The following is a 26,417-nucleotide window of genomic DNA, read 5'->3' as shown; positions in this document are numbered from 1 at the left end:
GGCGCAGCCCCTCGACAAGCCCTGCCTTGGGGACCCCCGGCGCCCGAGGCGTCGCCCCTCGGCAACCCCGCCTTTGGAACCCGCGGCGGCCGAGGGACGGCCCTCGGCAACACCCCCTTGGGGACCTCCAGCACGCGAGGTGCCGCCCCTCGGCAACCCCCTTTTGGGGACCCCTGGTGCCCAAAATGTCGTCCCTCGGGAATCCTCCTTGGGGACCCCCGGTGCCCTAAATGTCTGTCGGCAACCCCCCCTTCGGGACCCTTGGCGCCTGAGGTGTCGCCCCTCGGCAACCCCCTCTTTGGGGTCCTTCGGCACTCGAGGCGTCGCCCCTCGGACACCCCCCTTGGGGACCCCCGGCGCCTGAGGGCTAGCCATTCGGCAACGCCCTCCTTGGGGACCCCCGGCGCTCGTGGCATCGCCCCTCGGTTACTCCGCCTTGGAATCCCCCGGTGCCCTAAATGTCGTCCCTCGGGAACCCCCAGTGCCCAAAATGTTGGCCCTCGTGAACCCACCTTGGGGCCCCCCAGTGCCCAAAATGTCGTCCCTCGGGAACCCCCCTTGGGGACCCCCGGTGCCCAAAATGTCGGCCCTCGGGAACCCCCCTTGGGGACCCCCGGTGCCCAAAATGTCGGCCCTCGGGAACCCCCCTTGGGGACCCCCGGTGCCCAAAATGTCGGCCCTCGGGAACCCCCCTTGGGGACCCCCGGTGCCCAAAATGTCGGCCCTCGGGAACCCCCCTTGGGGACCCCCGGTGCCCAAAATGTCGGCCCTCGGGAACCCCCCTTGGGGACCCCCGGTGCCCAAAATGTCGGCCCTCGGGAACCCCCCTTGGGGACCCCCGGTGCCCAAAATGTCGGCCCTCGGGAACCCCCCTTGGGGACCCCCGGTGCCCAAAATGTCGGCCCTCGGGAACCCCCCTTGGGGACCCCCGGTGCCCAAAATGTCGTCCCTCGGGAACCCCCCTTGGGGACCCCCGGTGCCCAAAATGTCGGCCCTCGGGAACCCCCCTTGGGGACCCCCGGTGCCCAAAATGTCGGCCCTCGGGAACCCCCCTTGGGGACCCCCCGGTGCCCAAAATGTCGGCCCTCGGGAACCCCCCTTGGGGACCCCCGGTGCCCAAAATGTCGGCCCTCGGGAACCCCCCTTGGGGACCCCCGGTGCCCAAAATGTCGGCCCTCGGTACCCCCCTTGGGGACACCCGGTGCCCAAAATGTCGTCCCTCGGGAACCCCCCTTGGGGACCCCCGATGTCCGAAATGTCGCTTCCTGGGAACCCCCCGCCGGGGACCTCCCCCCCATGCCCGGAATGTCGCTCCCTGGGAGCCAGCCTTGGGGACCCCCCTTCCCGGTGTCCAAAATGTCGCCCCTCTAGAGCCCGTTTTGGGGACCCCCCTTGCCGGTGCCCGGAATGTCGCCCCTCGGCAACATCCCCTTGGGGACCCCTGGCCTCCGAGGCGTCGCCCCTCGGCAACCCCCCCTGGGGACCCCCCGCGCAAGAGGGCTCGCCCCTCGGCAACCCCCCTTGGGGACCCCCGGCGCCCGAGGCGTCGCCCCTCGGCAACCTCTCCTTGGAGATCCCTGGCGCCCGAGGCATCGCCCCTCGGAAACCCCCCCTTGGGGACCCCCGGCGCCCGAGGCGTCGCCCCTCGACAACCTCTCCTTGGAGATCCTGGCGTCCGAGGCGTCGCCCCTCGGCAACCCCGCCTTGGGGACCCACGGCGCCCGAGGCGTCGCCCCTCGGCAACCCCTCCTTGGGGACTCCCGGCGCCCGAGGCGCCGCCCCTCGACAAGCCCCGCCTCGGATACCCCCGGCGCGCGAGACACCGCCCCTCGATCAGCCCCGCGTTGGGGACCCCAGGCGCCCGAGGCGTCGCCCCTCGGCAACCCCGCCTTTGGAACCCGCGGCGGCCGAGGGACGCCCCTCGGTAACACCCCCTTGGGGACCTCCGGCACGCGAGGTGCCGCCCCTCGGCAACCCCCTTTTGGGGACCCCCGGTGCCCGAGATGTCGTCTCTCGGGAATCCTCCTTGGGGACCCCCGGTGCCCTAAATGTCGTCTGTCTGCAACCCCCCCTTCGGGACCCCTGGCGCCCGAGGTGTCGCCCCTCAGCAATCCTTTCTTGGGGATCCCCGGAACCTGAGGCGTCACCCCTCGGACAACCCTCCTTGGGGACCCCCGGCGCCCGAGACACCGCCCCTCGGCCAGTCCCGCCTTGGGGACCCCCGGCGCTCGCGGCGTCGCCCCTCGGCAACCCCGCCTTGGGTACCTCAGGCACTCCCCAAACCCGGTGCCCGAAATGTCGCCCCCCGGGAACCCCCCGCCGGGGACCTCCCCCGCTATGCCCGGAATGTCTCCCCCTGAGAGCCTGCCTTGGGGACCCCCCTTCCCCGTGACCAAAATGTTGCCCCTCGGGAGCCCGTCTTGGGGACCCCCCTTGCCGGTGCCAAAAATGTCGCCCCGCGGGAACCCGCCTTGAGGACCCCCGTTCCCAGTGCCTGGAATGTCGCCCCTTGGCAACCCCCCTTGGGGACCCACGGCGCCCGAGGCGTCGCCCCTCGGAAACCCCCCCTTGGGGACCCCCGGCGCCGGAGGCTTTGCCCCTCGGCAATCACCTCTTGGGGACCCCCGGCGCCCGAGGCGTCGCCCCTCTACAAGCCCCTCCTTGGGGAGCCCCGGCGCCTGAGGCGACGCCCCTCGGCAACCCCCCCTTGGGGACCCCCGGCGCCCGATGGACGCCCCTCAGAAACCCCCCCTTGGGGATCCCCGGCGCCCGAAGCGTCGCCCCTCGGCAATCCCCCCTTTGGGACCCCCGGAGGCTGAGGGACGCCCCTCGGCAACCCTCCCTTGGGGACCCCCGGTGCCCCAGGCATTGCCCCATGGCCAGCCCCTATTGGGGACCCCCGGCGCCCGAGGCGTTGCCCCTCGGCAACCCTCCCCTGGGGATCTCTGGCGCCAGAGGCGTCGCCACTCGGCAAACCCCACTTGGGGACCACCGGTGCCCGAGGCGTCGCCTCTCGGAAAACTTCTCCTTGGGGAACCCACACGCCCGAGGGGTCGCCCCTCGGCAACCCCCTCTTTGGGGTCCTTCGGCACTCCAGGCGTCGCCCCTCGGACACCCCCCTTGGGGACCACCGGCGTCTGAGGGCTAGCCATTCGGCAACCCCCGCCTTGGGGACCCCCGGCGCCCGAGGTGTCGCCCCTCGGTTACTCCGCCTTGGGGTCCCCCGGTGCCCAAAATTTTGTCCCTCAGCAACCCTCCTTGGGGACCCCCAGTGCCCAAAATGTCGTTTCTCGGGAACCCACCTTGGGGCCCCCCGGTGCCCAAAATGTCGTCCCTCGGCAACCCCCCTTGGGGCCCCCCGGTGCCCAAAATGTCGTCCCTCGGGAACCCCCCTTGGGGACCCCCGATGCCCGAAATGTCGCTTCCCGGGGACCCCCCGCCGGGGACCTCCCCCCCATGCCCGGAATGTCGCTCCCTGGGAGCCAGCCTTGGGGACCCCCCTTCCCGGTGTCCAAAATGTCGCCCCTCTAGAGCCCGTTTTGGGGACCCCCCTTGCCGGTGCCCGGAATGTCGCCCCTCGGCAACATCCCCTTGGGGACCCCTGGCCTCCGAGGCGTCGCCCCTCGGCAACCCCCCTTGGGGACCCCCGGCGCCCGAGGCGTCGCCCCTCGGCAACCTCTCCTTGGAGATCCCTGGCGTCCGAGGCGTCGCCCCTCGGCAACCCCCCCTTGGGGACCCCCGCGCAAGAGGGCTCGCCCCTCGGCAACCCCGCCTTGGGGACCCCCGGCGCCCGAGGCGCCGCCCCTCGACAAGCCCCGCCTCGGATACCCCCGGCGCGCGAGGCGCCGCCCCTAGATCAGCCCCGCGTTGGGGACCCCAGGCGCCCGAGGCGTCGCCCCTCGGCAACCCCGCCTTGGGTACCCCAGGCGCTCCCCAAACCAGGTGCCCGAAATGTCGCCCCCCGGAAGACCGCAATGGGGAGCCCCGACGGTGCCCGAAATGTCGCTCCCCGGGAACCTCCCGCCGGGGACCTCCCCCACTATGCCCGGAATGTCGCCCCCTGAGAGCCTGCCTTGGGGACCCCCCTTGCCGGTGCCAAAAATGTCACCCCGCGGGAACCCACCTTTAGGACCCCCGTTCCCAGTGCCTGGAATGTCTCCCCTCGGCAACCCCCCTTGGGGACCCCCTGCTTCCGAGGGCTAGCCTGTCGGCAACCCCCTCCTTGGGGACCCCCGGCGCCCGAGGTGCCGCCTTTCGGCAACCCCTTCTTCGGGGACCCCCGGCGGCCGAGGTGTCTCCCCTCGGCAACCCCGCTTTTGGGACCCCCGGCACCCGATCACCGCCCCTCGGCAACCCCCGCTTCGGGGACCCCCGGCGCTAAAGGCACCGCCCCTCGACAAGCCCCGCCTTTGGACCCCCGGCGCTCGAGGCATCGCCCCTCGTCCAGCCCCGCCTTGGGGACCCCCGGTGCCCGTGGCGTCGCCCCTCGGCAACCCCGCTTTGGGTACCCCAGGCGCTCCCCCACCCCGGTGCCCGAAATGTCGCCCCCCGGGAGTCCCCGCCGGGGAACCCACCTCCCGGTGCCCGAAATGCCGCCCCCCGGGAGTCCCCGCCGGGGACCCCCCCAGCGCCCGGTGCCCGAAATGTCGCCCCTCGGGAGCTCCTGCCGGGGACTGCTCCTTCCAGTGCCCGAAATGTTGCCCCCTGGGAGCCCCCGCCGGGGAACCCCCCCGCGTGCCCAAAATGTTGCTCCCCCGGAAACCCCTATTGGGGACCCCTGCTGCCGAAAATGTGGGCCCTCGGGAACCTCCCTATGGGGACTCAAGAGCCCAAAATGTCGTCCCACCGGAACCCACCTTGGGGACTCCCGGTGCCCAAAATGTCGTCTCTCGGGAACCCCCATTTGGGACCCCCGGTTCCCAAAATGTCATCCCTCGGGAACCCCCCTTGGGAACCCCCGGTGCCCGAAATGTCGCCCCCCGGGAACCACCCGCCGGGGACCTCCCCCCCCATGCCTGGAATGTCGCCCCCTGGGAGCCCGCTTTGGGAACCCCCCTTCCCCGTGACCAAAATGTTGCCCCTCGGGAGCCCGTCTTGGGGACCCCCCTTGCCGGTGCCAAAAATGTCGCCCCGCGGGAACCCGCCTTGAGGACCCCCGTTCCCAGTGCCTGGAATGTCGCCCCTTGGCAACCCCCCTTGGGGACCCACGGCGCCCGAGGCGTCGCCCCTCGGAAACCCCCCCTTGGGGACCCCCGGCGCCGGAGGCTTTGCCCCTCGGCAATCACCTCTTGGGGACCCCCGGCGCCCGAGGCGTCGCCCCTCTACAAGCCCCTCCTTGGGGAGCCCCGGCGCCTGAGGCGACGCCCCTCGGCAACCCCCCCTTGGGGACCCCCGGCGCCCGATGGACGCCCCTCAGAAACCCCCCCTTGGGGATCCCCGGCGCCCGAAGCGTCGCCCCTCGGCAATCCCCCCTTTGGGACCCCCGGAGGCTGAGGGACGCCCCTCGGCAACCCTCCCTTGGGGACCCCCGGTGCCCCAGGCATTGCCCCATGGCCAGCCCCTATTGGGGACCCCCGGCGCCCGAGGCGTTGCCCCTCGGCAACCCTCCCCTGGGGATCTCTGGCGCCAGAGGCGTCGCCACTCGGCAAACCCCACTTGGGGACCACCGGTGCCCGAGGCGTCGCCTCTCGGAAAACTTCTCCTTGGGGAACCCACACGCCCGAGGGGTCGCCCCTCGGCAACCCCCTCTTTGGGGTCCTTCGGCACTCCAGGCGTCGCCCCTCGGACACCCCCCTTGGGGACCACCGGCGTCTGAGGGCTAGCCATTCGGCAACCCCCGCCTTGGGGACCCCCGGCGCCCGAGGTGTCGCCCCTCGGTTACTCCGCCTTGGGGTCCCCCGGTGCCCAAAATTTTGTCCCTCAGCAACCCTCCTTGGGGACCCCCAGTGCCCAAAATGTCGTTTCTCGGGAACCCACCTTGGGGCCCCCCGGTGCCCAAAATGTCGTCCCTCGGCAACCCCCCTTGGGGCCCCCCGGTGCCCAAAATGTCGTCCCTCGGGAACCCCCCTTGGGGACCCCCGATGCCCGAAATGTCGCTTCCCGGGGACCCCCCGCCGGGGACCTCCCCCCCATGCCCGGAATGTCGCTCCCTGGGAGCCAGCCTTGGGGACCCCCCTTCCCGGTGTCCAAAATGTCGCCCCTCTAGAGCCCGTTTTGGGGACCCCCCTTGCCGGTGCCCGGAATGTCGCCCCTCGGCAACATCCCCTTGGGGACCCCTGGCCTCCGAGGCGTCGCCCCTCGGCAACCCCCCTTGGGGACCCCCGGCGCCCGAGGCGTCGCCCCTCGGCAACCTCTCCTTGGAGATCCCTGGCGTCCGAGGCGTCGCCCCTCGGCAACCCCCCCTTGGGGACCCCCGCGCAAGAGGGCTCGCCCCTCGGCAACCCCGCCTTGGGGACCCCCGGCGCCCGAGGCGCCGCCCCTCGACAAGCCCCGCCTCGGATACCCCCGGCGCGCGAGGCGCCGCCCCTAGATCAGCCCCGCGTTGGGGACCCCAGGCGCCCGAGGCGTCGCCCCTCGGCAACCCCGCCTTGGGTACCCCAGGCGCTCCCCAAACCAGGTGCCCGAAATGTCGCCCCCCGGAAGACCGCAATGGGGAGCCCCGACGGTGCCCGAAATGTCGCTCCCCGGGAACCTCCCGCCGGGGACCTCCCCCACTATGCCCGGAATGTCGCCCCCTGAGAGCCTGCCTTGGGGACCCCCCTTGCCGGTGCCAAAAATGTCACCCCGCGGGAACCCACCTTTAGGACCCCCGTTCCCAGTGCCTGGAATGTCTCCCCTCGGCAACCCCCCTTGGGGACCCCCTGCTTCCGAGGGCTAGCCTGTCGGCAACCCCCTCCTTGGGGACCCCCGGCGCCCGAGGTGCCGCCTTTCGGCAACCCCTTCTTCGGGGACCCCCGGCGGCCGAGGTGTCTCCCCTCGGCAACCCCGCTTTTGGGACCCCCGGCACCCGATCACCGCCCCTCGGCAACCCCCGCTTCGGGGACCCCCGGCGCTAAAGGCACCGCCCCTCGACAAGCCCCGCCTTTGGACCCCCGGCGCTCGAGGCATCGCCCCTCGTCCAGCCCCGCCTTGGGGACCCCCGGTGCCCGTGGCGTCGCCCCTCGGCAACCCCGCTTTGGGTACCCCAGGCGCTCCCCCACCCCGGTGCCCGAAATGTCGCCCCCCGGGAGTCCCCGCCGGGGAACCCACCTCCCGGTGCCCGAAATGCCGCCCCCCGGGAGTCCCCGCCGGGGACCCCCCCAGCGCCCGGTGCCCGAAATGTCGCCCCTCGGGAGCTCCTGCCGGGGACTGCTCCTTCCAGTGCCCGAAATGTTGCCCCCTGGGAGCCCCCGCCGGGGAACCCCCCCGCGTGCCCAAAATGTTGCTCCCCCGGAAACCCCTATTGGGGACCCCTGCTGCCGAAAATGTGGGCCCTCGGGAACCTCCCTATGGGGACTCAAGAGCCCAAAATGTCGTCCCACCGGAACCCACCTTGGGGACTCCCGGTGCCCAAAATGTCGTCTCTCGGGAACCCCCATTTGGGACCCCCGGTTCCCAAAATGTCATCCCTCGGGAACCCCCCTTGGGAACCCCCGGTGCCCGAAATGTCGCCCCCCGGGAACCACCCGCCGGGGACCTCCCCCCCCATGCCTGGAATGTCGCCCCCTGGGAGCCCGCTTTGGGAACCCCCCTTCCCGGTGCCCAAAATGTCGCCCCTCGGGAGCCCGTCTTGGGGACCCCCCTTCCTGGTGCCCGGAATGTCGCCCCTCGGCAACCTCCCCTTGGGGACCCCTGGCGCCCAAGGCGTCGCCCCTCGGCAACCCCCCCTTGGGGACCCCCCGCGCCCGAGGCGTCGCCCCTCGGCAACCCTCTCTTGGGGACCCCCGGCGCCCGATGGACGTCCCTCGGAAACCCCCCCATGGGGACCCCCGGCGCCCGAGGCGTCGCCCCTCGGCAATCTCCCCTTTGGGACCCCCGGCGGCTGAGGGACGCCCCTCGGCAACTCCCCCTTGGGGACCCCCGGCGCCCGAGGCGTTGCCCCTTGGCCAGCCCCCCTTGGGGACCCCCGGCGCCTGAGGCGACGCCACTCGGCCAGCCCCCCTTTGGGACCCCCCGGCGCCCTAGGGACGCCCCTCGGAAACCCCCTTTTTGGGACCCCCGGCGCCCGAGGCGCCGCCCCTCGGCCAGCCCCCCCTTGGAGACCCCCGGCGCCCGAGGCGTCGCCCCTCAGCAACCCCTCCTTGGGGACCCTCGGCGCCAGTGGCGTCGCCCCTGGACAACCCCTCTTTGGGGACTCCCGGCGCCCGAGGCGCCGCCCCCAGATCAGCCCCGCCTTGGGGACCCACGGCGTCCGAGGCGTCGCCCCTTGCCAACCCCTCCTTGGGGACCCCCGGAGCCCGAGGCGCCACCCCTCGGCACTCCCCCTTCTGGGACCCCCGGCGCCCGAGGCGGCGCCCCTCGGCAACCCCCGCTTTGGGGACCGTCGGCGCCAGTGGCGTCGCCCCTGGACAACCCCTCTTTCGGGACTCCCGGCGCCCAAGGCACCGCCCCTCGATAAGCCCCGCCTCGGATACCCCCGGCGCCCGAGGGACCACCCCTTGGCCAGCCCCGCCTTGGGGACTCCCGGCGCCCGAGGCGCCGCCCCTCAGGCAGCCCCGCCTTGGGAACCCCCGGCGCACGAGGCGCCGCCCCTCGGCCAGCCCCCCTAGGGGACCCCCGGCGCCCGTGGCGTCGCCCTTCGGCAACCCCGCCTTGTGGACCCCTAGCCCCCGAGGGCTCGCCCCTCGGCAACCCCCCCTTGGAGACCCCCGGCGCACGAGGCGTCGCCCCTCGGCAACCCCTCTTTGTGGACCTCCGGCACCCAAAGCGTCACCCCTCGGCAACCCCTCCTTGAGGACCCCCGGCGCGCGAGGGCTCGCCCCTCGGCAACCTTCCTTGGGGACCCCCGGTGCCCGAAATGTCGTCTGTCGGGAACCCTCCTTGGGGACCCCCAGTGCACTAAATGTCAACCCTCGGCAATCCCCCGTTCGGGAACACCTGGCGCCCGAGGCGTCGCCCCTCGGCAACCCCGCCTTTGGAACCCACGGCGGCCGAGGGACGCTCCTTGGCAACCCCCCCGTGGGGACCCCAAGCACCCGAGGTGCCGCCCCTCAGCAACCCCCCCTTGGGGACCCCCGGCGCCCGAGGCGTTTCCCCATGGCCAGACTCCCTTGGGGACCCCCGGTGCCCGAGGCGCCGCTCCTTGGCCAGCCCCCCTTTGGGGACCCCTGGCGCCCAAAGCGCTGCCACTCGGCCAGCCCCTTTTTTTGGGACCGCCGGCGCCCGAGGTGTCAACCCTCGGCAACCCCCCCTTGGCGATCCCCGGCGTCCGAGGCGTCTCCCCTCGGCAAAACCTCTTTGGGGATCTCCCACGCCCTAGGGCTCGCCCCTCGGCAACCCGTATTTTGGGAACCCTCGGTGCCCGAGGCGTCGCCCCGAGGCAACCCCCCCTTGGGGACCCCCGGCGCCCGAGGCGTTGCCCCTCGGCAACCCCTCCTTGGGGACCCCCGACGCCAGCGGGAGCTGCTGGCACCGGCACAGTGAGCGCAATTTATCGCACGGACAAGCCCTTCAGTTTGTGCCATTTGTAAATACAAAACTCCTATTTTCAAAATCCCCCTTTCCAATTTCGCATATTCCCAAACCCGTATATAATGCCTAGATACAGGGCTCTATTTTGAATTCCATTCCAGTGTAAATTACAGCATTTGGGCTGTAGCCTGCCTTTTTTTTGCTGGACCCCACAGGACCCCCCTTCATCCCCCATTCACCTGCACCCCATCCTCACACTCCAGAGACACTGGGACGCTGCTCATGACCTTATCACCCCCAGACTCCCCCCATAGCACTTTTTACTCAACCCCAAACGTGGAAAAGAAGAGGGAGGGTGGGTACCAAGATGGAGTCATAAGACAGAGGGGAGAAGGGATAGATGCAGGTGCACAAAGAAGGGGGGAAGCAAAGGGAATGGGGATTTTTTTCTCAGGTGCCCAAGGTCCACAGCTCCATCCCAAATCCTCTCTCTCCTGCAATAGAATGCTACTCCCAAGACATGGTGTATCAGTTCCTTCTGGATACATGTCTGGAATCAAGGTCAGCACAGTCGGACAAATACCATGAATAGCATTTATTGCAATACCAACAAACAAAAGAGAATAAACAGGATAAAATACCTAAACACTTAACACAAGAGAGAACAAAAAGAATAAAATAATTAAAACTTAATAAAAGGATACATAAGGATGCAAAACAGTTGATGGTTCAGGGCTTACTCACTATCCCTGATGCTCACTGGAGCAGACAGGCCAGGACTACCAGGATGGGCAGCAGCTGGACAGCCCCCATGCTTAGCGGGCATCTCCACGGAACCAAATGGGCTCAGTGGGAGGATGGGTGTTGCTCAGCTGCCCCACTCCTGGTGTCCTTATTGATCAGCCATCCATTATACTACGTGGGGCCAGGACTCACTATAAGGTGATGCCCGGGGGGCAGCCAAACACCGCCTGTTAATTACATAAGTGGCAACAGTCTGCGCATGTCGCCTGTCAGGGAGTGGCTGTATTACCCCTGCCTGCATTATCTTCCTCCCCTCATTACCTCTCTCACCCTCCTGTACAATCTTCACCCTTGTGGTTCCAGGCTATCTGTATCTATCTTGTGGCCTGCAGCCAAGTCAGTATTTGTGCATTTTATGAGGGTGGCAGTTCTCTACAAAGCAATTCAGAAAGTCCCTTCAGTTTCATTTGTTTCCAAACAGGAAATCAGAAAACCAGCGAAAAACCCCAGAAATTCCCAGCATGCCTCATACCCCCTCTTCCCAACATGCTGCTCCCCACACACAGCCTTGCTTCTTCCTCAGCTGCCCATCTCACTTTAGGGTTACCCCCAGAGGAGCTGCAGCTCAGGGAGCACAGGCTGAAGGCACCAGCTGGGGTACAACACCAGCTCTGCAGAGGAAACAGCATCTCCAGGGCTCCCAGGACACTGCAGGGTTGCTCCAATGCTGCTCCCACCATTCTGTGAGCTGAGGCACCAGTGGCCCCACCATGCTCTGCCTAAGCCACAGCTGAGACTGGATATCTCAAATCCTGCATGAGGAGTCAGAAAGCAAATGGGAGAGAAAAAAAAGATGACTTTGGGGTATTGGTCCACAGTGAGTAATTAGTGCCATTTTTAGCCTTGCTGACAACAAGCTCAGAGGCACCACACTGTAGTCCTGGGACAGAGAACTTGATACCCCTGTGTTATCCCCTCCTGCATCCTGGCAATCCACCCACCACCAGGCTCAGCCTGCTCCAGGATTTCAAGTGCCAGAGAGGCCACTGGTTTGCACACAGGCCCCCCCATCCTGCTGATCCCACTCCCCCTCCCTGCTCGCTGCCAGCAGCCAGACCTCCCTGCATCCCCAAACACAGAGCCCCTTCCCCAGGACAGCCCACTGCCCTCAGCTCCCCAAAAGAGGGGCAGAAGAGCTCCCTTCTCTGTTCATTTTCCCAGCAGCTTTGTACCCTGTGTGAAACAAGACTAAAAGTCTCTAAACAGAATCACTTTTTAAATAAAATTCTTAGCACAGCTGGCTACATGATTAAAGAAATACCTGTACTGTCAATCCAGATCAAATACTTTCAGAAGAGAAAATATCCTTTTCAGTAGCACAATTGGATACACCTTCAGAAAAAGCAGAACTGCCACCAACTCCCAAGACCCCACGGGAGGAAGGAAGCCCTCCTTGTGACACCCAATACAGCAGACATGGAAAAAGGAGGGAAAATACCCAAGGTTCTAATGGAAAAAAAACAGGACAACAGAAATACATCATGCCTTAAAAATCTCTCTCCTTCCACTAGGAGCAAACAGTGCAACTTACTGTTTGTTTGCTTTTTTCATAGATCTTCCAGCCAGCACAAAGTGTCTCTCTGCTCCTACATCCCTCCCAACCAGGCCTTCCTTCCCCTGCCCCAGCATCACACCTGCACAGCCCAGGGGCCCCCAGAGCTCAGAGGGCTGGAACATCCAGCACAGGCCAGCAGGCTCTTCTCTCAGCAGCTCCAGGGCCACCCTGCACTAACACACAGCCCTGTGCCACCTTGCACACTGACTCCCCTGCCTCGTGACATGCTGAACGAGCAAGGGCTGAGTGTTCGGAGATGAGACACTTCAACACTCCAAGCCCCACCAGCCATTTCACCAAAAGGCAGCTGGAGTTCTCAAAAACACACCATGTCAAAGCTCCCCTTGGCACACATGGCTTCACTGCATGGGGGACTTGCAAACCCTTCTTCCCAAAGGCCCAAAAATGCATCTCACTCCAGAACCAAACAGTTTTGTGAGGCCAGAAGGAGGCAGAAGCCCCAAGTCACACAGCAAGTCAGGTCATACAGCTGTCCTGGGCAGGAATGGCTCCAAATTCCATCAGTCCCTGTCCCTCAGACACCACTCTGTTCTGTCCTACACTACAATAACACAGATTTATGTGCTTAAAATCCACCCCTAAGAACTGTCACACCAAGATCTTTGAATATTCCCAATTCAATGCCAATACTTTTTAACCTCCTTAATTTCTTTCTGTACTACAATATCAAGACAAATTGTCTACCTGCCCTAGAAACTTACAAAGCAGAGAGCAGGGTTTAAACAAGCCCCAGGATCTGAGGTGCCCTGTCTGTCCTAAAGCCCTAACTTGGCACTCAGGAATAGGCAACCGGTGGAAGGGTCCTCAGGAAACCCTCTCACAGCCACAGAAACCACACCACTGACAGGGGCAGCACCAGAGGCACCTGTTCCAGGGGAGCAGGACTGGAAATGGAAGGAACAAAAAGAAAAAGAATTATGAACTCCTTTACAGATGGCCAAACCACAACAATAATAAATTAGTTCCAATTTTCCTCTTTCAAAGACAATAAAACAACCCTGGCCTTAAGTCTCTTCACTTCAGACCTTAAAGAAACACATGGACCTGCCTTTCACAAGGAACAGATGGCACGTAGTGCTTCTGTCTGTCTGTCTCAGAGTCTGCAGCTCAGTGGTTTTTATCATCTCATTTGTTTGTTGTTCCCCCCAAAAAGCTTCAAACAAGGTACCTGATGGTGGGTGCCTCCCAGTGTTTTGGCAGGGGCAGGGGAACACAAAGATTTTTAAAACAACTACTCTTACTTTTATGTATTTTCCCCCTCAACCTTGCCTTCAGACAAAGCACTAAAACCAGAAAAGTTTCAGCCTGCTTCCCCCAGAGTTCCAAGGGAGAAATAAAAGCTCTGCCTCCAGCCCTCCTAAAGGAGAGGATGCAAAGGAACCCACACGACCAGGGGAGAGAAAATATCAGCCCTGGGGTCCAATGCAAATGAAACTGAGCCCTTGAGCAGACCCTGGTCCATTTATGCCACAACCCCAAAACCAAAGAAGCATCCTAAGAACTACCCCCAGCTTTGTACTCACCACTCGAACCCTGCCTTGCTGGTCCGCAGTTCCGGCCACGGCAACCCACGGGAATGGTTATCAGCGCCAGACAGGCATTGCCAAGCCATTAAACACAAGTCTGTTTCCCACAGAGATGGAAAGACAGCACTTACCAGCTAAGTCATGTCCGTAGGAGCCAAGCCGTGCCCCGACGGTCCTCCTCGAAACAGGTAAGTAGAAATCCCGAGAGCACCTGCCCAAGGAGTTTTCTCTCTGCTGCAGAAACCGCCCCGGCAGTGGCAGCGAAGCGGGACCCGCGCAGCCCAGTGCCAGCCGGGAGGGCTTTTCGTGCCCACGGAAAGTGCCAACCCTCTCTGTGCAAGCACCGCCCTCAGCAGAATGACCAACAACACTGCTCGAGAGAACCGCGTCTAGGGAAAAGGCTCAGAGTGCCAAGGGGCTTTTCAGGCTGCGAGTGGAGAGGCTCAGGTGGGACCAGTTGACGGGCTCAGGTGGAGTGAGTTAAACCCACGGGGCGGGGGCAGGGCGGGGCGAGAGGCGGAGAAAGGGGCGGAGCAAAGGTGAGGCAACAGGCGGGGCCGAGAAATGGGCGGGGCCAGAGAATAGGGTTCCACCGACGCTTCCGAGACTCATCCATTTTTCATGTCATTTTCCTAATTTTTATTTTATTTTATTATTTTTCCATTATTAGCATTACGGGCCGTGCAGGGCTGCCATACCTGCCGCGCCCGCTGGGCACGCCCCCTGCTGGCCGCGCCCCCGCCCCGCTGTCCGAGCGGTCCTGGGACGGAGCTCCCTCTGACCAAAGGCCGGTTCGAATCCCGCCCTCGGCCGCCCCCTTGGCCTCGCTGGCGCTGCCTTGGCGGACACGGCCGGGAACTGCAGCTCAGCCAAGCGCTCTCCTCACCCCTCCACCCCCTGCCGCCCGGGGCCCGAGCGGGGAAGGCGGTGGATCGACGAGCGCGGGGGGAACGGCCCTTTTTCTACAGCCGCGGCTTCCACTCCCACCGTCGGCCTCCAGCAAAAACTCATATTTTTTATTTTATGTTATTTCTATTGGTTTCTTTAAGTATTTTGTGGGGTTTTTTTATTATCTTCCTGCGTGAGATATTCCTTCTCAATCCACCGGTTCGAATCCCGCCCTCGACCGCGTCACCCCCGCTCTTTCTGCGCTCGGTGTGGCCGGCGCCGCCGGGCCCTGGCCCGTTCCCCGCTCCCCGTCCCGGAGCGGGGGCGGCCCGAGGAACCCCCGGGCACGGTAGAATGAGAGGCACTACAAACATGAGTGTACCTCCTTCCGTCAGCCATCGCGCACGCGTGGTTTCCATGCCTGCAGTACTGCGTCCCGCCAGCAGGTGTCACCCGCTAACACGGCGCACACGCAGTACCCGCGTTCACCAGCAGGAGGCGCCAGCGGCGAGTCCAGCCCAGACTAGGGAGGCAAAATCTGGGATCTACAACTACTCTAGTTTAGTTTTAGCTTTTATTTTCTACACAATGTATTTATGTTTTATTTTTCTGGGGTTTTTTTCCTCTTAATTCTATTTTTTCTTATATTTTAATTTTTTTTCTTTCTATTTCTCCTTTATTATTTTATTTTATAATCTATGTGGTTTTTTTCCTTTCCTTTTCTTATTGTCATTCTTATTTTTTGCATTTTATTGTATTTACTTTTTCATTAGTGGGGTTTTCATCTGTTTTATATTTTGGAATTACTAAAAGGGGATCCAGTTCATATTTTGTTCCCACTGTTTTCCATCTATTTCCAAAGTCTTGGAATTCTCCTTGAATGTGCCCTACATCTTCAAAAGAGAGACCAGATTCCAGCAGCAGCCAAAGCAATTCCATTGCTCTTCTCACCTGGTCTTCAAGTTCCCAGGCCAAAGCTCCCACAAGCAGTGCCAGGACAAGAGGTGTCCAGACCAGTAGCACAGAGGGTTAGAAGGAGAAAAGTACAAGGAAGAAGGAGGAGTGAGGAGATGATGCAGAAAGGCACAGGGAAAAGGACAGTGAGATCCACAAAGAAATATGATCATGGTGCAGGACAGACACAGAAAAAGGTGAGAAAGAAGGAAAGAAAGGTAAAGATGCAAACAGGGACTGAGACATGGAGACAAAAAGTAGGACAGAGAACAGGGAAAAGGGATTAAGAAGTATTTATTAAACAAATACTGAATACTTATCTATGAGAAAAACAAGAATGAGAGCACAGTAGTGATAGGGAATGGGATGGGGAGCAGAAAGGACAAGAAAATGACACAAAAGACACACAGAGAGAAAAAAAGAGATGGGAAGTTGGATATAAGGATGAAAGAAAAACAGGAACAAAATACAGTGTGGCTGGTGAATGTGTAAATACCCCCAGCTCAGGCAGAACCACCCACCATCACGGCTCAGCCTGGCACTCCTTAACTCAGCACCTGTTTCTTGGCAGGGCTACAAACCCCTGACGAAACGTGAGGGGGAAGCTGAATGTGTTCTGTGCACAAGGTTTGGTGCTGCTCAACCCTAATCCCAGCCTGTGCTGTCAGTTAACAGTCTGATCTCAAGCTTTTCTCAGGGAAATTTCATGTTTATCTGTGCTCTTCTTTGCCCCCATATCTCAGCATGCTCTGAATGCACATGATGAGAGACCAACTAAACTATAACCTCCTTGCTTTTCAGTAATTCCTAACATCAAACACCTCACACTGGAGAGGACACAATAGCTTATTTTCACTAGTCCAATTTTCTTCAGGTTTTTCTATCATCTGTTTCCTGGCATTATGAGAAGTAAGAAGTGTTTTGCACACATAAGGAATAAAATGTTCTAATTTTCAGAAGACACAATTGCATAAGAACAGACAGCAAAACTGTCTTGAGGCAGTTGGGGCACACATTTCCCTTTTTGCACTCTGAGCTTTCTTTTGTTTCCCTCCTGAAATTCTTAGTTTCTTTATACTCTGCCTCAGTCCTTCCCTCCTGTCAGTGTTGCAGTCTTACGGAAATAGTGGAATTTTCTTTAGTACTGAACGTCAGCCTTCACGTCATCAAAGGTTATTCAGCACCTGAGCTCTGCCTGTGGCTTCCACCAACCCTTCAGGTCAAGCACAGCTCCTTCCTCTGCAAAGACTTTAGAGTGGGTCAAGCAGCACAAGAAGCAGTAGCATCAGAGTCATTTGTACACAAAACTTTACCGTGTGAACCCTTTAGAAACACAGAAGTTCCCCCCAAACCCCACAGCACACAACATCCCAAATTCTAGTTCAGCACTGCAATGTATTATAATGTGCAACACTCCACATTTACAAACTGACAGACAGACCCGTGCCAGGGGTCTCAGGTCAAGGCAAACTGACCCAACACTGCAGCGCTGGATGTCCAACACTCGTGCTGCCTGTGGGATGGCTGCAGTCACCTGCCTGATGTTCCACCCCTCAGAGCAGATCTGGGGCAGCTCCATGTCTCCCTAAGGCAGCAGCCCTGCCCGTCTCAGGTGGGTGCAGAGCATCAGCCACGCCAGGGACTGGCTGGGCCAAGCCCCCACAACACACACAGCAAACCCCAACTGAGCTCTGCCCATGCAGGGCTGGCCCTCCCGGCTCACCAGTGTCAGGAAATGCTGGAACGTGTTCTTCAGTCCAACACAAGCTGGGATGGAGGCAACAAACTGTACAAAATAGTGTTCTTCTTCACATTACTGATGTATTTAATCCTCTGCTAATATAAGTAGTACCTGGGATAGGTGCTGTACAATCCTTCTGCAAACCCACACTACTGCCTCACTCAAGTTCCTTACCAACCTCCTTCACCATTTTCTGCAAGGAGCCTGAACCAGCAGACTGACAGATTTTAATCCTGAATGAGGTTCTCTACATTCTTTTCCCCTCCCCTGAAACCTTTTCATTTTCTCATCCAGTCCTCTAGTTCTGTCTAAAAAAATGCATATAAACAATAATACAGACAACAATAGAACAAGTTCAGGTAAAGGCACTGAAATCGGCAGTGCCGATGTTACAATCTTCTTACAGATAACAGAAGTTATGTAAGAACTCTCCTAGAATAGGAAGAGAACCACATAGACTTTTAATGCATTACTCTAAAACCAGCAAGAGATTCATTCTTGTATATTAAATGTTAAAATCACATGCATAATTATAGAATACGTTATAGTTAAAAAAATATTTAAAAAACCAACCCTGACAGTTTACCTGCAACTGCTATAAAATTTCTATGAGAGATATATATATGTATATATATATATCTAAACATGACGATTTTTTGCAATAAAAAAAATTAGAAAAGGATGCAATCATCCAGGTAATTATGAGTTAACTGATGCCCTGCATCGGACAGTCTTGTCAAACTCCTGCTGGCAAAAGTGAGCTCATACCAGCCAGTTTCCTGAAATACTTGTCTAACACACAGATTGAAATCAAAATGACATTTAACTAAATGATGAGTGTAAGAAAATAGATTTTTGCTCACTACAGCAGAGGCCTGTGAAAGGCCATGGCATAATATGCTGCAGAAGAGCCTGTGGTACAAGAAATGTGGCCTCCTGGGTGTTCCCTCAAACATGCTGGTAGAATATTCTGCATACCTGGCCATGTGCATGGTGTACATGGGTTTTGTAAGCAGTGCTAGAGATGCCAGCATGTGTTTTACTAGGCATTATGGTTTAAGACATGTTTTAGCTCCTAAGGAAGGCAGCAGCAAAGATGTTTTTAACAGTTACCAAGAAACAGAGATTAAAATGCCAAGTTGCTGGTTTTAAGATGGCGAGTCATTGCTGGTTTGGAAAATGGCCCCGTATGGGTCACTGTTAATGCGCCTGTAGACAAAGTGAAAGACCTGGGGCTGTGGCCGGCTGTGCAACTCGGCCTTAATTTTCTGAGGGAAGGTGTCCTCTGTCAGTTGTTGCCAGGTGTCATCAACAAAAAGAAACAGGCTGTATTCTTCTGGATTGTCCACTTTAAATTTTTCAGCACAAAGCTGACACACGTCTTCGGTAGTGATATATGGCCTCACTAGCAGGGTCTTGCCTGTGCATCCACTGTTCACCTCCTGGAATGCAACACGAAGGTAGTTCTGCAGAATGAGAAAACTGGCATCAGAAACTTAAAAAACTCTTCACTCTCTGCAAACTGAAAAGTCAGCCCCAAGCAGCAAGTCTCTCCATGTCCACGCTGTGAAACACCCACCTTGATGATTCCTGCACACTGTGGCCACCCTGTGCCCCAGGACTGCAGCAGGCCTGCAGTGGGCACACCAGACACCCTCCTTCCCTTGGCACACCCTCCAACTCTGCAATCACATGGGAAATGCCAGTGGCTTTACTGGGACTCCTGACCAGGAAACAAAGTGGTGTGAAGCCAAACAGGTTGGAGGCAGCTCAGCTGAGAGCTGATGTGCCCCTGCCGGGCCAGAACCAGGAAGCAGAGCCCTCCTGCAGCCTGTCAGCCAGAAACAAGGGCCCAGCACACACGGGGCTGATCCACAGGCTGCTGTGGGCCAAACAGGCTGCACTCTAAGCCTGGCACAGCCAAGCTTCACACGACACCATCTTCTTTTTCTTTAAAAAGGGCTTAGATGGATGCAGAAAGAAAATCTACTCTGCAGCACTTGAGTAAATCCATATGATCTCAAGGCAAAAGCTGGAATTTTGTTCTCTGTAGAAAGTGACACATGCCCACAACTCTGATAAAATGGATACATTCCAAATATGCCCTAGGAGAAAATGCAGTTCTACCCTTCAGAAAGCATTTAAAAAGTGAAATAAAGAGCAAGAAATGAGAGGGGGGAACCCCAAAAAACTTTTGGACACACGAACAGAGCAGCCAGCTCTCATATGCAGTTTGTTTGTTCTAAAAGAAAAATTGGCTGCAATTAAAGGCTAAAAAGCAGTAACATTAAAGGAGGCAGGAAAAAATCCATTGAGAAAGACCTGTTTATTGACTGAGCTGGTACCTATAGTTTGTAAGCTGAATAAGTTAAGCCTGCTAAACCACAGTGGTAAAAATTTACATTTCATACTAAAATGCTAGGACTGAGAAGAATGTTCATATGACACAACTTCCAAAGAGCAGTCTTGTCTTTAATGAAGTAATTCCTCATAGCATGCAGACAAACATTGAAACTCTGCAACAGAACTGAAACAACTGGGACTGAATCTGACTGAACCCATTTTTGTTACCCAGCGTGACGAAATCATCAAAAAACCCCATCCCTAGTTAAGGCAAAAAGCACTACACTGTTTTTAAAGGCATGTGCTTTTAGATGGACAGGACTGCTTGAAGAACAGGCTGAAGTTTGTAAAAATGCCTGTAATTCATACACCAAGTACTGAAATTATTTATGTAGTATCAGAAATTGTATTTAATAATCATCAAAACCCACAATTTTTGCTTTTCCATCCTTTTGGGCAAGGAGGAGAGGCAGCCTCTCAGGGCCTAAAAGCTGATAAGGCTGTGAGATTGCATCACAGAAATGCCATAAGCACACCCTGGTTCAATTCTGGAAAGGTGAGTTGAGCTCCAGTAGTATCACACACTAGGGGGAGGAAAGGTGCTTCACTTCAGGACTGCAGAACTTGGAGGAAAGAGAGAAAACTGGCATTCTGAGCAGACAGAAGAATGCTTGAATTTGTGCCAAGCATTGCCTGGAAGTGGTGTGACCTACTGATTGGAGGCTCTCTTTGAAAGAAAGAGCAGGAGGAGCAGCACTGGACACACTCAGTGACAGCTCTCCCCCTGCCCCCTCTTCCTGCATCCAGCTGTACACTGAGCTTGGAAGTCCATTTGCAGAGAAAGAGAAGATGAAACAATATAGAAGATCCTGTTGAAAGAATCTTCTGTAATTTTGTCATCCAGCAGAAACAGGTGTTGGATTTTCCTTTGAGAAATGCAGTGCCTTGCCAGAAAGAACAAAGAGTCAAGCTACTTGAATCTGACACCTAATGACAGGTAAGAAGAACACAAGATGGATCCCAGCATGATGGACTAGCTTTGTGCACTGGCCATGGTTTGGAATGTCTGCTGATCTGTTCTCTTCCTAACTGTGAACAACTGAACACAACAGAGTAAATCCTTTCTTCTCTATTCCAACATCCTTCTTGCTTCAGTCCTCAAACTGCTGCATCTGAATAGTCAGTCAACAGCACATAAAAGATGCAGACCTGGTTTTAAAAGATGGAGTAAGACGTTATTCTTCATTTGAAGGTACTGTCCTACTCTGAAAGAGCAGTACAAAATGCAGGGGAAGGAAAAAAACACAAAGAGACATGAAGACATCAATATTACAGCACTTTACTGCCTGCTTACACTTTAAAACTGTAGGTAAACTTTTCTCCCCCCTCTCCTTTCTGTTACTTGCTGTATGCCACCTCTGGCTACTGGGGAGTCCTGCTGCTTTAGACCACTGAACATCTGGATTTGATCTTTCTATCAGTAAAGCATATAAAGAAGCTGAATCTAAGACACAATTCAGCTTGTCCTCACTCAGCAGGACTTGGAAGGGAGAGTGACAAAGCTCCATTATTTAGTGATTTCTTTACACCATCATAATCAAACTCTTTGATAAAGTGCAAGGATTTCAAAACAGAGGCAAATTTGCCAGACATAATCCCAGCACTGCTTTGCTCCACCTTGAGGAAATCACTATGAATCATATTGCTCAAATGAGCATTTCCAACATGACAATCATCTCAGTTTTTATTTCAGCCCTAAGTTTTACCTGAAAGTCATCAACAGAAGGTACTGTCCTGTTAGTTGTCCTCCTCTTGTGCCACTGCCGGAGAGTGTCTCTGGCCTCTGAGCTCAGCAGCTGTGCAGCCTGTTCTTCCTGGAAATTCTTGATCAGGGAAAGGGCTCCGTAAGCGCTGGTCAAGTAATACCCCCCTGTGAAGGACAGCAAGGCAGGAACTTCTCAGAGTGCTCACACTCAGCAGTATAGGCACTTTTTAATATATATAAATACATACACACACATATTAAAGTCCCTGTACTTGATTGACAAAATAATTATATGTAAAGGCAAACAGCTCACTGGCCTGCAAAATCCTGGCTGGTGTGTTCTCAGCTGCTGAGGGACATGCAGTGGTTGCATGTGCTCCACATTACCAAGCAATGCCTCTGTGTCCACTACTGCTCAGGACAGCTAGTCACTTAAATTTGACTCCTGTTACTCCTTTACTCCTGAGTGTTTCTACAAACGTTTCAAACACTGATTTGTTTTCTTCCCAAGCTTCAGATGTGGATGAAATAAACATAGCTGTTTAAACAAAGCAAAAGACAATCTACCACTGTTCAGCAACTTAAAAGCAACCCTCATTAATGGCAGTAAAGCAAAAACTGAGTGTGAGATTTGTACTCTGGAATCATTTCAAAGAGTTCTCTTTGTTTTTAAAAGGAAGACTGATCTGTCACCTTCTTAGCATTCCTCCTAAAGTCCAACTAGTTCAGGAGATGATGTGTACAGTCCCACATGCTCCACCTTTATTACATGAGTGGAGAAGAAGTTAAAGCCACACTGAGTTGTCAACATACAAAAGAAGCAGCAGGTTCCAAAGGAAAAGGAGTCTCAACAGGAGGTAATAGTTCTCAGCAAACAGGAGAAACTAAGGACATGCTGTCCTTTTTTTTTCAGTGTAACTATTTGAGTGGGAACGTCCAAGTAAGAGGCAGCACAGGCCATTCAGGGAGACGCTGAAAGATGCATTCCATGCCCACAGTAATATTTTCTGTATTACAGACAGAATCCCCGCATAGCCTTTAGCTCTGCAACAAGATTAATACATAAAATACGTACACAACCAATGAGACAAATTGGACAATGAGTTACAGTTGGAATGCACAACCCCAAAGCACTGAACACTTTTTCCTGCACAGTATAGTTCAAACACAGGACCAGCCAATGGCCAGACTTCTTTTGCTGCTTTAAAAACAATATGACTTAATAGTCCAGTAAATATTTCTGCCTTTGAAGCACGTTAATGATCCCCAGCTTCACATCTCCTGTATTTCCCATGTTGAGGTTCCTGAAAAATGCAGTTGAGGATGCTCTGGACACAAAGCAAGGAACAGACTAGTTCCAAATTGGAGGAATCATGGCACAAATTCTCTCAGGCACACCAGCATGTAAGACAATACAGCAATTCCAGCAAGCCAAGAGATGGCAGGAATAGGAAACATACATGTACACCTAAATATACAGCTGAGCTTGCTCACAAGAACCTTTAAAATTCCTCATCAACCTGTAGATTCTGAGGCCTACCAGGGCCTTGCAGAAGGTGGTAAAAATGTCACCATGAAAACAGCAAGGAGGGAGATTTCCAAGCCTCTAACAAACTTTAACCATCATTCAAGACTGCCTTAGGAAACACAATTCCTGGGGCTCATAAAAATACTTCAGGAGAATCAAACATTGGGAAGAAGTAAAGATCATTAAAGAGGGACAAAATTCTCAGAATCACTTCCCCCAGAGGAGCAAAGAAGGGCCTCAGTTTTCACAGAGCACCTCTCCCAAGTCCCACCGTGTGCCCCACAATTTAACTGATTGCTGCTGCCCTATAAATACTGTAGGGAGGCAGAGAAGGGCGATGACATTCAGCACCTGCACAGTGCACCTTTGTGGCTAATTCACAGTGGGCTGGCAACAACCTACTTGCTCATGAGGCAGTGGACAGCAGGAGATTTCCAGGGCACTGGGGCCTGTGCTCTGCAAGCCAACCAGCTTTTCCTTTCTCTTAAGGTGGAAATGGTTATGAGAGTCTCCTGTTACACTCTTGACATCACTTACATTAGGCCTCCCTTTAAAAGGATTTCTATTCAAGGTGAACAGCAACTGTGCTAAGAGGAAGAACCACCCTTCACTAGTCCTGCACTCAGTTCTAATAAAAAATAAATAGATTACCTTCTCCATGCAGCAAAGATGGATCCAGCAACTCCATCATGTACTCAATTTCAGTATCCAGCTCCAGCATATCACACTGGGCTAGCACGTATGTCAGAACAGGCAAGAAGTCATCAGCTCCATACAGCCTCCCTGGGTTGAAGAGAACACAAACAATGAGACAAGCCACACCCTTTTACCAACTGGTGTGTTTGAAAGCAAAGCATTATTTTGTGCCTTCTCTCTCTCACCAGTATATTCATATTGCTCTTGAGTCTCCTGTCCCCAACGTGCAGCACAGACAATGTCACCTGACACTCACTGGGCAGGAGAGCAACACCAGCTTTGCCCTGTCCTGTCCACCAAGCACAGATCTGATGGTGCACACCTTATGGCATGCAAGGGAAATACAGGGACTGGCCTTGGCACCAGCTCAGCTGGGGAACTCTCAAATGCTCCCATGCCCATCTGACCTGACCTCCACCTGGCACTTCTATCACTGCCTAAGAGAAGATGAACAGGCATTTTTTTTAAACATCCAGGGATTACATTTTTTGAAGGATCCAGACACACAGACCAATTTCTGAGTCTGAACCCCACAGCAGAGAAGCATGAATATAACAGAGTAGTAAATTTGACAAGGAAACTGAGCTCATTTTCTCAACCTAGAATAGTTAAAAACATGAATGAGCAAGGCCTCCTGTACCTGAAGGGAGCCTACAAGAAATACAGAGAGAGACTATTTACCACAGCCTGGAGGGATAGGACGTGAGGCAATGGCTTAAAACTGAAAGAGGAGGTTTAGATTCCTCTAAACTGGAGGAGTCAAGAGGTTTAGATTAGATATTAGGAAGAAGTTGTTCCCTGTGAGGTGGGCAGGCCCTGGCACAGGCTGCCCAGAGAAGCTGTGGCTGCCCCAACCCTGGAAGGGTCCAAGGCCAGGCTGGATGGAGCTGTGAACCAGCTGGTCTAGCAGAAGGTGCCCACAGCAGGGGAGTTGGAACTGGGTGAGCTTTAAGGTCCCTTGCAACTCAAATGATTCTGTGATTCTCTGGTAATTCCCAAGTAGCCAGTGAGGCATCCCTGGCAGTAGCAGCACGCAGGGAGCACACCAAGACCAGGCTGCACCCAGGCCTGTCTGTGCTGCTGGCACCCTCACTGCATTCAGACTTGCTGTTTAGAAATTCCTACGTGCCCAGATCTCTGGGTCTGGTCAAACAGTGTTCACTGCAGAACTGGTGTGATGGTCACTCAAAATCATGAGCCCACTTAGTGCTCTGGTGAAACTGAAGTTACAGCTGAGGAAAACCCTCCAGGTAACACACCTGTCTCTGTCTGAGAGTGTGTAGCAAAGCAGATACTTCAACAGCTGCTGGCTCAGTGCCATGTTTTACAAACTTCAGATAACAAGACAAGACAGCCCAATGAGCATTTGCCACATCCTAATCCAAGCCCCTCAGTGTAGCACTGCACCAGCAGCAGCCTCTCAATATTTTTCTCCTGAATGTTGAAAATACCTTATTCAATGTGATAACACATCGTGGAGAAAGGAGTTCAGAGAACTCCAGGCCTAGATTCCTATATCCATTTTTGAAATGGAGGATTTTGCACAGAAATAGTAAGCTGGGCACGAGGCTCAGTCCTAAATCTCGCAAAAGTACCTGTGAGCTTTCACCATTCATCTCAAATCTCAAAAGAAACTAAGTGTCTTAATCAGCACCACAATCAGCTGGATATTCAGTGCTCCCTTAGAAAGAAACCTGCCAACCACCTGCAGCAGCTTATCCTCACTTAGGGGAAAAAATCTCCCCCTACCACAGCGTTGCTTCACCTCAGCTTGTGACCTGTGACAGCAGCACATGAGAAGATGTCAGAGTTGCATCTATAAATTCAGGCCACTCAGCACAGCATTTTAATTGTGCCAGCAGGTCTTAACTGGTGTGCAGTGCCACTTCTGTATTTAGATTTCAAAGGCCATTTTGGATTCTTGCTGCAGTTCAGAAATAGATGTCTTCTGTTCCAAAAGCATGACAGTGTGTTCAAATGAGAACACTCAGAGGCACAGCAAGCCAAAAATACCAGGTTAGAAGCTGCTTTTCTCCACCCATTAACACAGAATCCTGTAGCTGGCATATTGCATACATGCTATTGAATTACTACAGCTAAATATAGGGTGTCATCTCTATTACAATTTGCAGAAAAATACTAATTTAGAAGGAGTGTCAAATTCAAGGCTCACAGGACAGCCTTTCTGACAACCAACTTGAACAACCTACAGTTTTGCAAAGCTGCTCTTTTTTTTTAGCTGCTTCTCACACTGAGTTTGTAAGATGTGCTACCAGATGCATTAGAGATAGCAGAGAAGAAGCAGAGAGGAAGAATCCCTCTCACAAGGGAGAGGAGATGTTACAAGAGCTCCAGGAAGAGATCTATCTGCAGTCTGATTCCTGTAAAAGACAATGCCAGGTATAGAATATCAGTGAACTTGAACTACAAGAAGCACGATACCTGAGTTATTCTCCATAACAGTGTAAATCAATTTGCAAACTCTCAGCAGCAGCATGACTTTCTTTTCAGGTGAATACATCTTCTGCATAGTCAGGAACTTGACTTTAATCTTTTCAACGTCCACAAAGTCTGGTGTTGGAACAAACACACCCAGTTCCTGAGGATTCCTTTGCCGCACCAACTGCAGGTTTTCCTTGAGCTGTTTCCAGGAACCATCTGTGGTATGAAACTCTTTCAGCATTGCTTCAATGTGACCCTTCAATGGCTTCAGAATGCACTTATGCATGGCCTTCTCCAGGACAACATCTGCAACGGGAAAACACAAGGCCAGCTGACTTCCTCCTCTAAAGCAGAGCCAATATTAATATAACCATTCCCTAAAGAGAGACTGTAGAGCAAAAACTACTGGCTAAGGCCTACTGATTACACAAGCTGAGTTTCCAGATGTTTGTTAAAAAGAAAACAAGAGGCAGGGCAGAATCTGTATTCCATTGACATTTATGGTAGCTGGTGAATAAAAAAAAAACACCCACAAAAAGGGACTA

The 26,417-nt window shown here is 55.9% G+C and overlaps 2 protein-coding genes across 6 annotated transcripts in view; one reads left to right on the top strand and one right to left on the bottom strand.

The window, feature by feature from the left end:
• Positions 1-1,407: 1,407 nt before the first annotated feature.
• LOC139685320 (basic proline-rich protein-like) lies at positions 1,408-9,621 on the top strand. The gene is made up of 3 exons (XM_071582020.1): positions 1,408-1,924; positions 2,956-3,155; positions 8,164-9,621. The coding sequence occupies exons 1-3, from the start codon at positions 1,408-1,410 to the stop codon at positions 9,619-9,621; spliced, it is 2,175 nt and encodes a 724-aa protein (XP_071438121.1).
• Positions 9,622-14,049: 4,428 nt separating this feature from the next.
• The window catches only part of RIN2 (Ras and Rab interactor 2), a 60,191-nt gene continuing 47,823 nt past the window's right edge, over positions 14,050-26,417 (bottom strand). For all 5 annotated transcript variants that reach the window (XM_071547590.1, XM_071547589.1, XM_071547591.1 and 2 more), the window contains 4 exons: positions 25,873-26,178; positions 23,386-23,517; positions 21,208-21,371; positions 14,050-18,564 (listed from right to left, as the gene is read on the bottom strand). In XM_071547590.1, coding sequence (XP_071403691.1) covers positions 18,247-18,564; positions 21,208-21,371; positions 23,386-23,517; positions 25,873-26,178 — 920 coding nt within the window. In that variant the 3' untranslated portion in view covers positions 14,050-18,246. The remainder of the gene's footprint in view (positions 18,565-21,207; positions 21,372-23,385; positions 23,518-25,872; positions 26,179-26,417) is intronic.

The sequence above is a fragment of the Pithys albifrons genome, chromosome 2 (genome assembly GCF_047495875.1).
Source record: "Pithys albifrons albifrons isolate INPA30051 chromosome 2, PitAlb_v1, whole genome shotgun sequence".
NCBI classification, from domain to species: Eukaryota; Metazoa; Chordata; class Aves; order Passeriformes; family Thamnophilidae; genus Pithys; species Pithys albifrons.
The sequence above is the reverse complement of the archived record's forward strand: the minus strand, read 5'-3'. Positions and strand labels throughout refer to the sequence as shown.

Coding starts and splice junctions, on each gene's coding strand:
- LOC139685320 (XM_071582020.1), top strand. CDS start 1,408: ATGTCGCCCCTCGGCAACATCCCCTTGGGGACCCCTGGCCTCCGAGGC. Junction 1,925..2,955: donor CGGCCGAGGGACGCCCCTCG/GTAACACCCCCT, acceptor CTCTGGCGCCAG/AGGCGTCGCCACTCGGCAAA. Junction 3,156..8,163: donor GTCTGAGGGCTAGCCATTCG/GCAACCCCCGCC, acceptor CCGGCGCCCTAG/GGACGCCCCTCGGAAACCCC.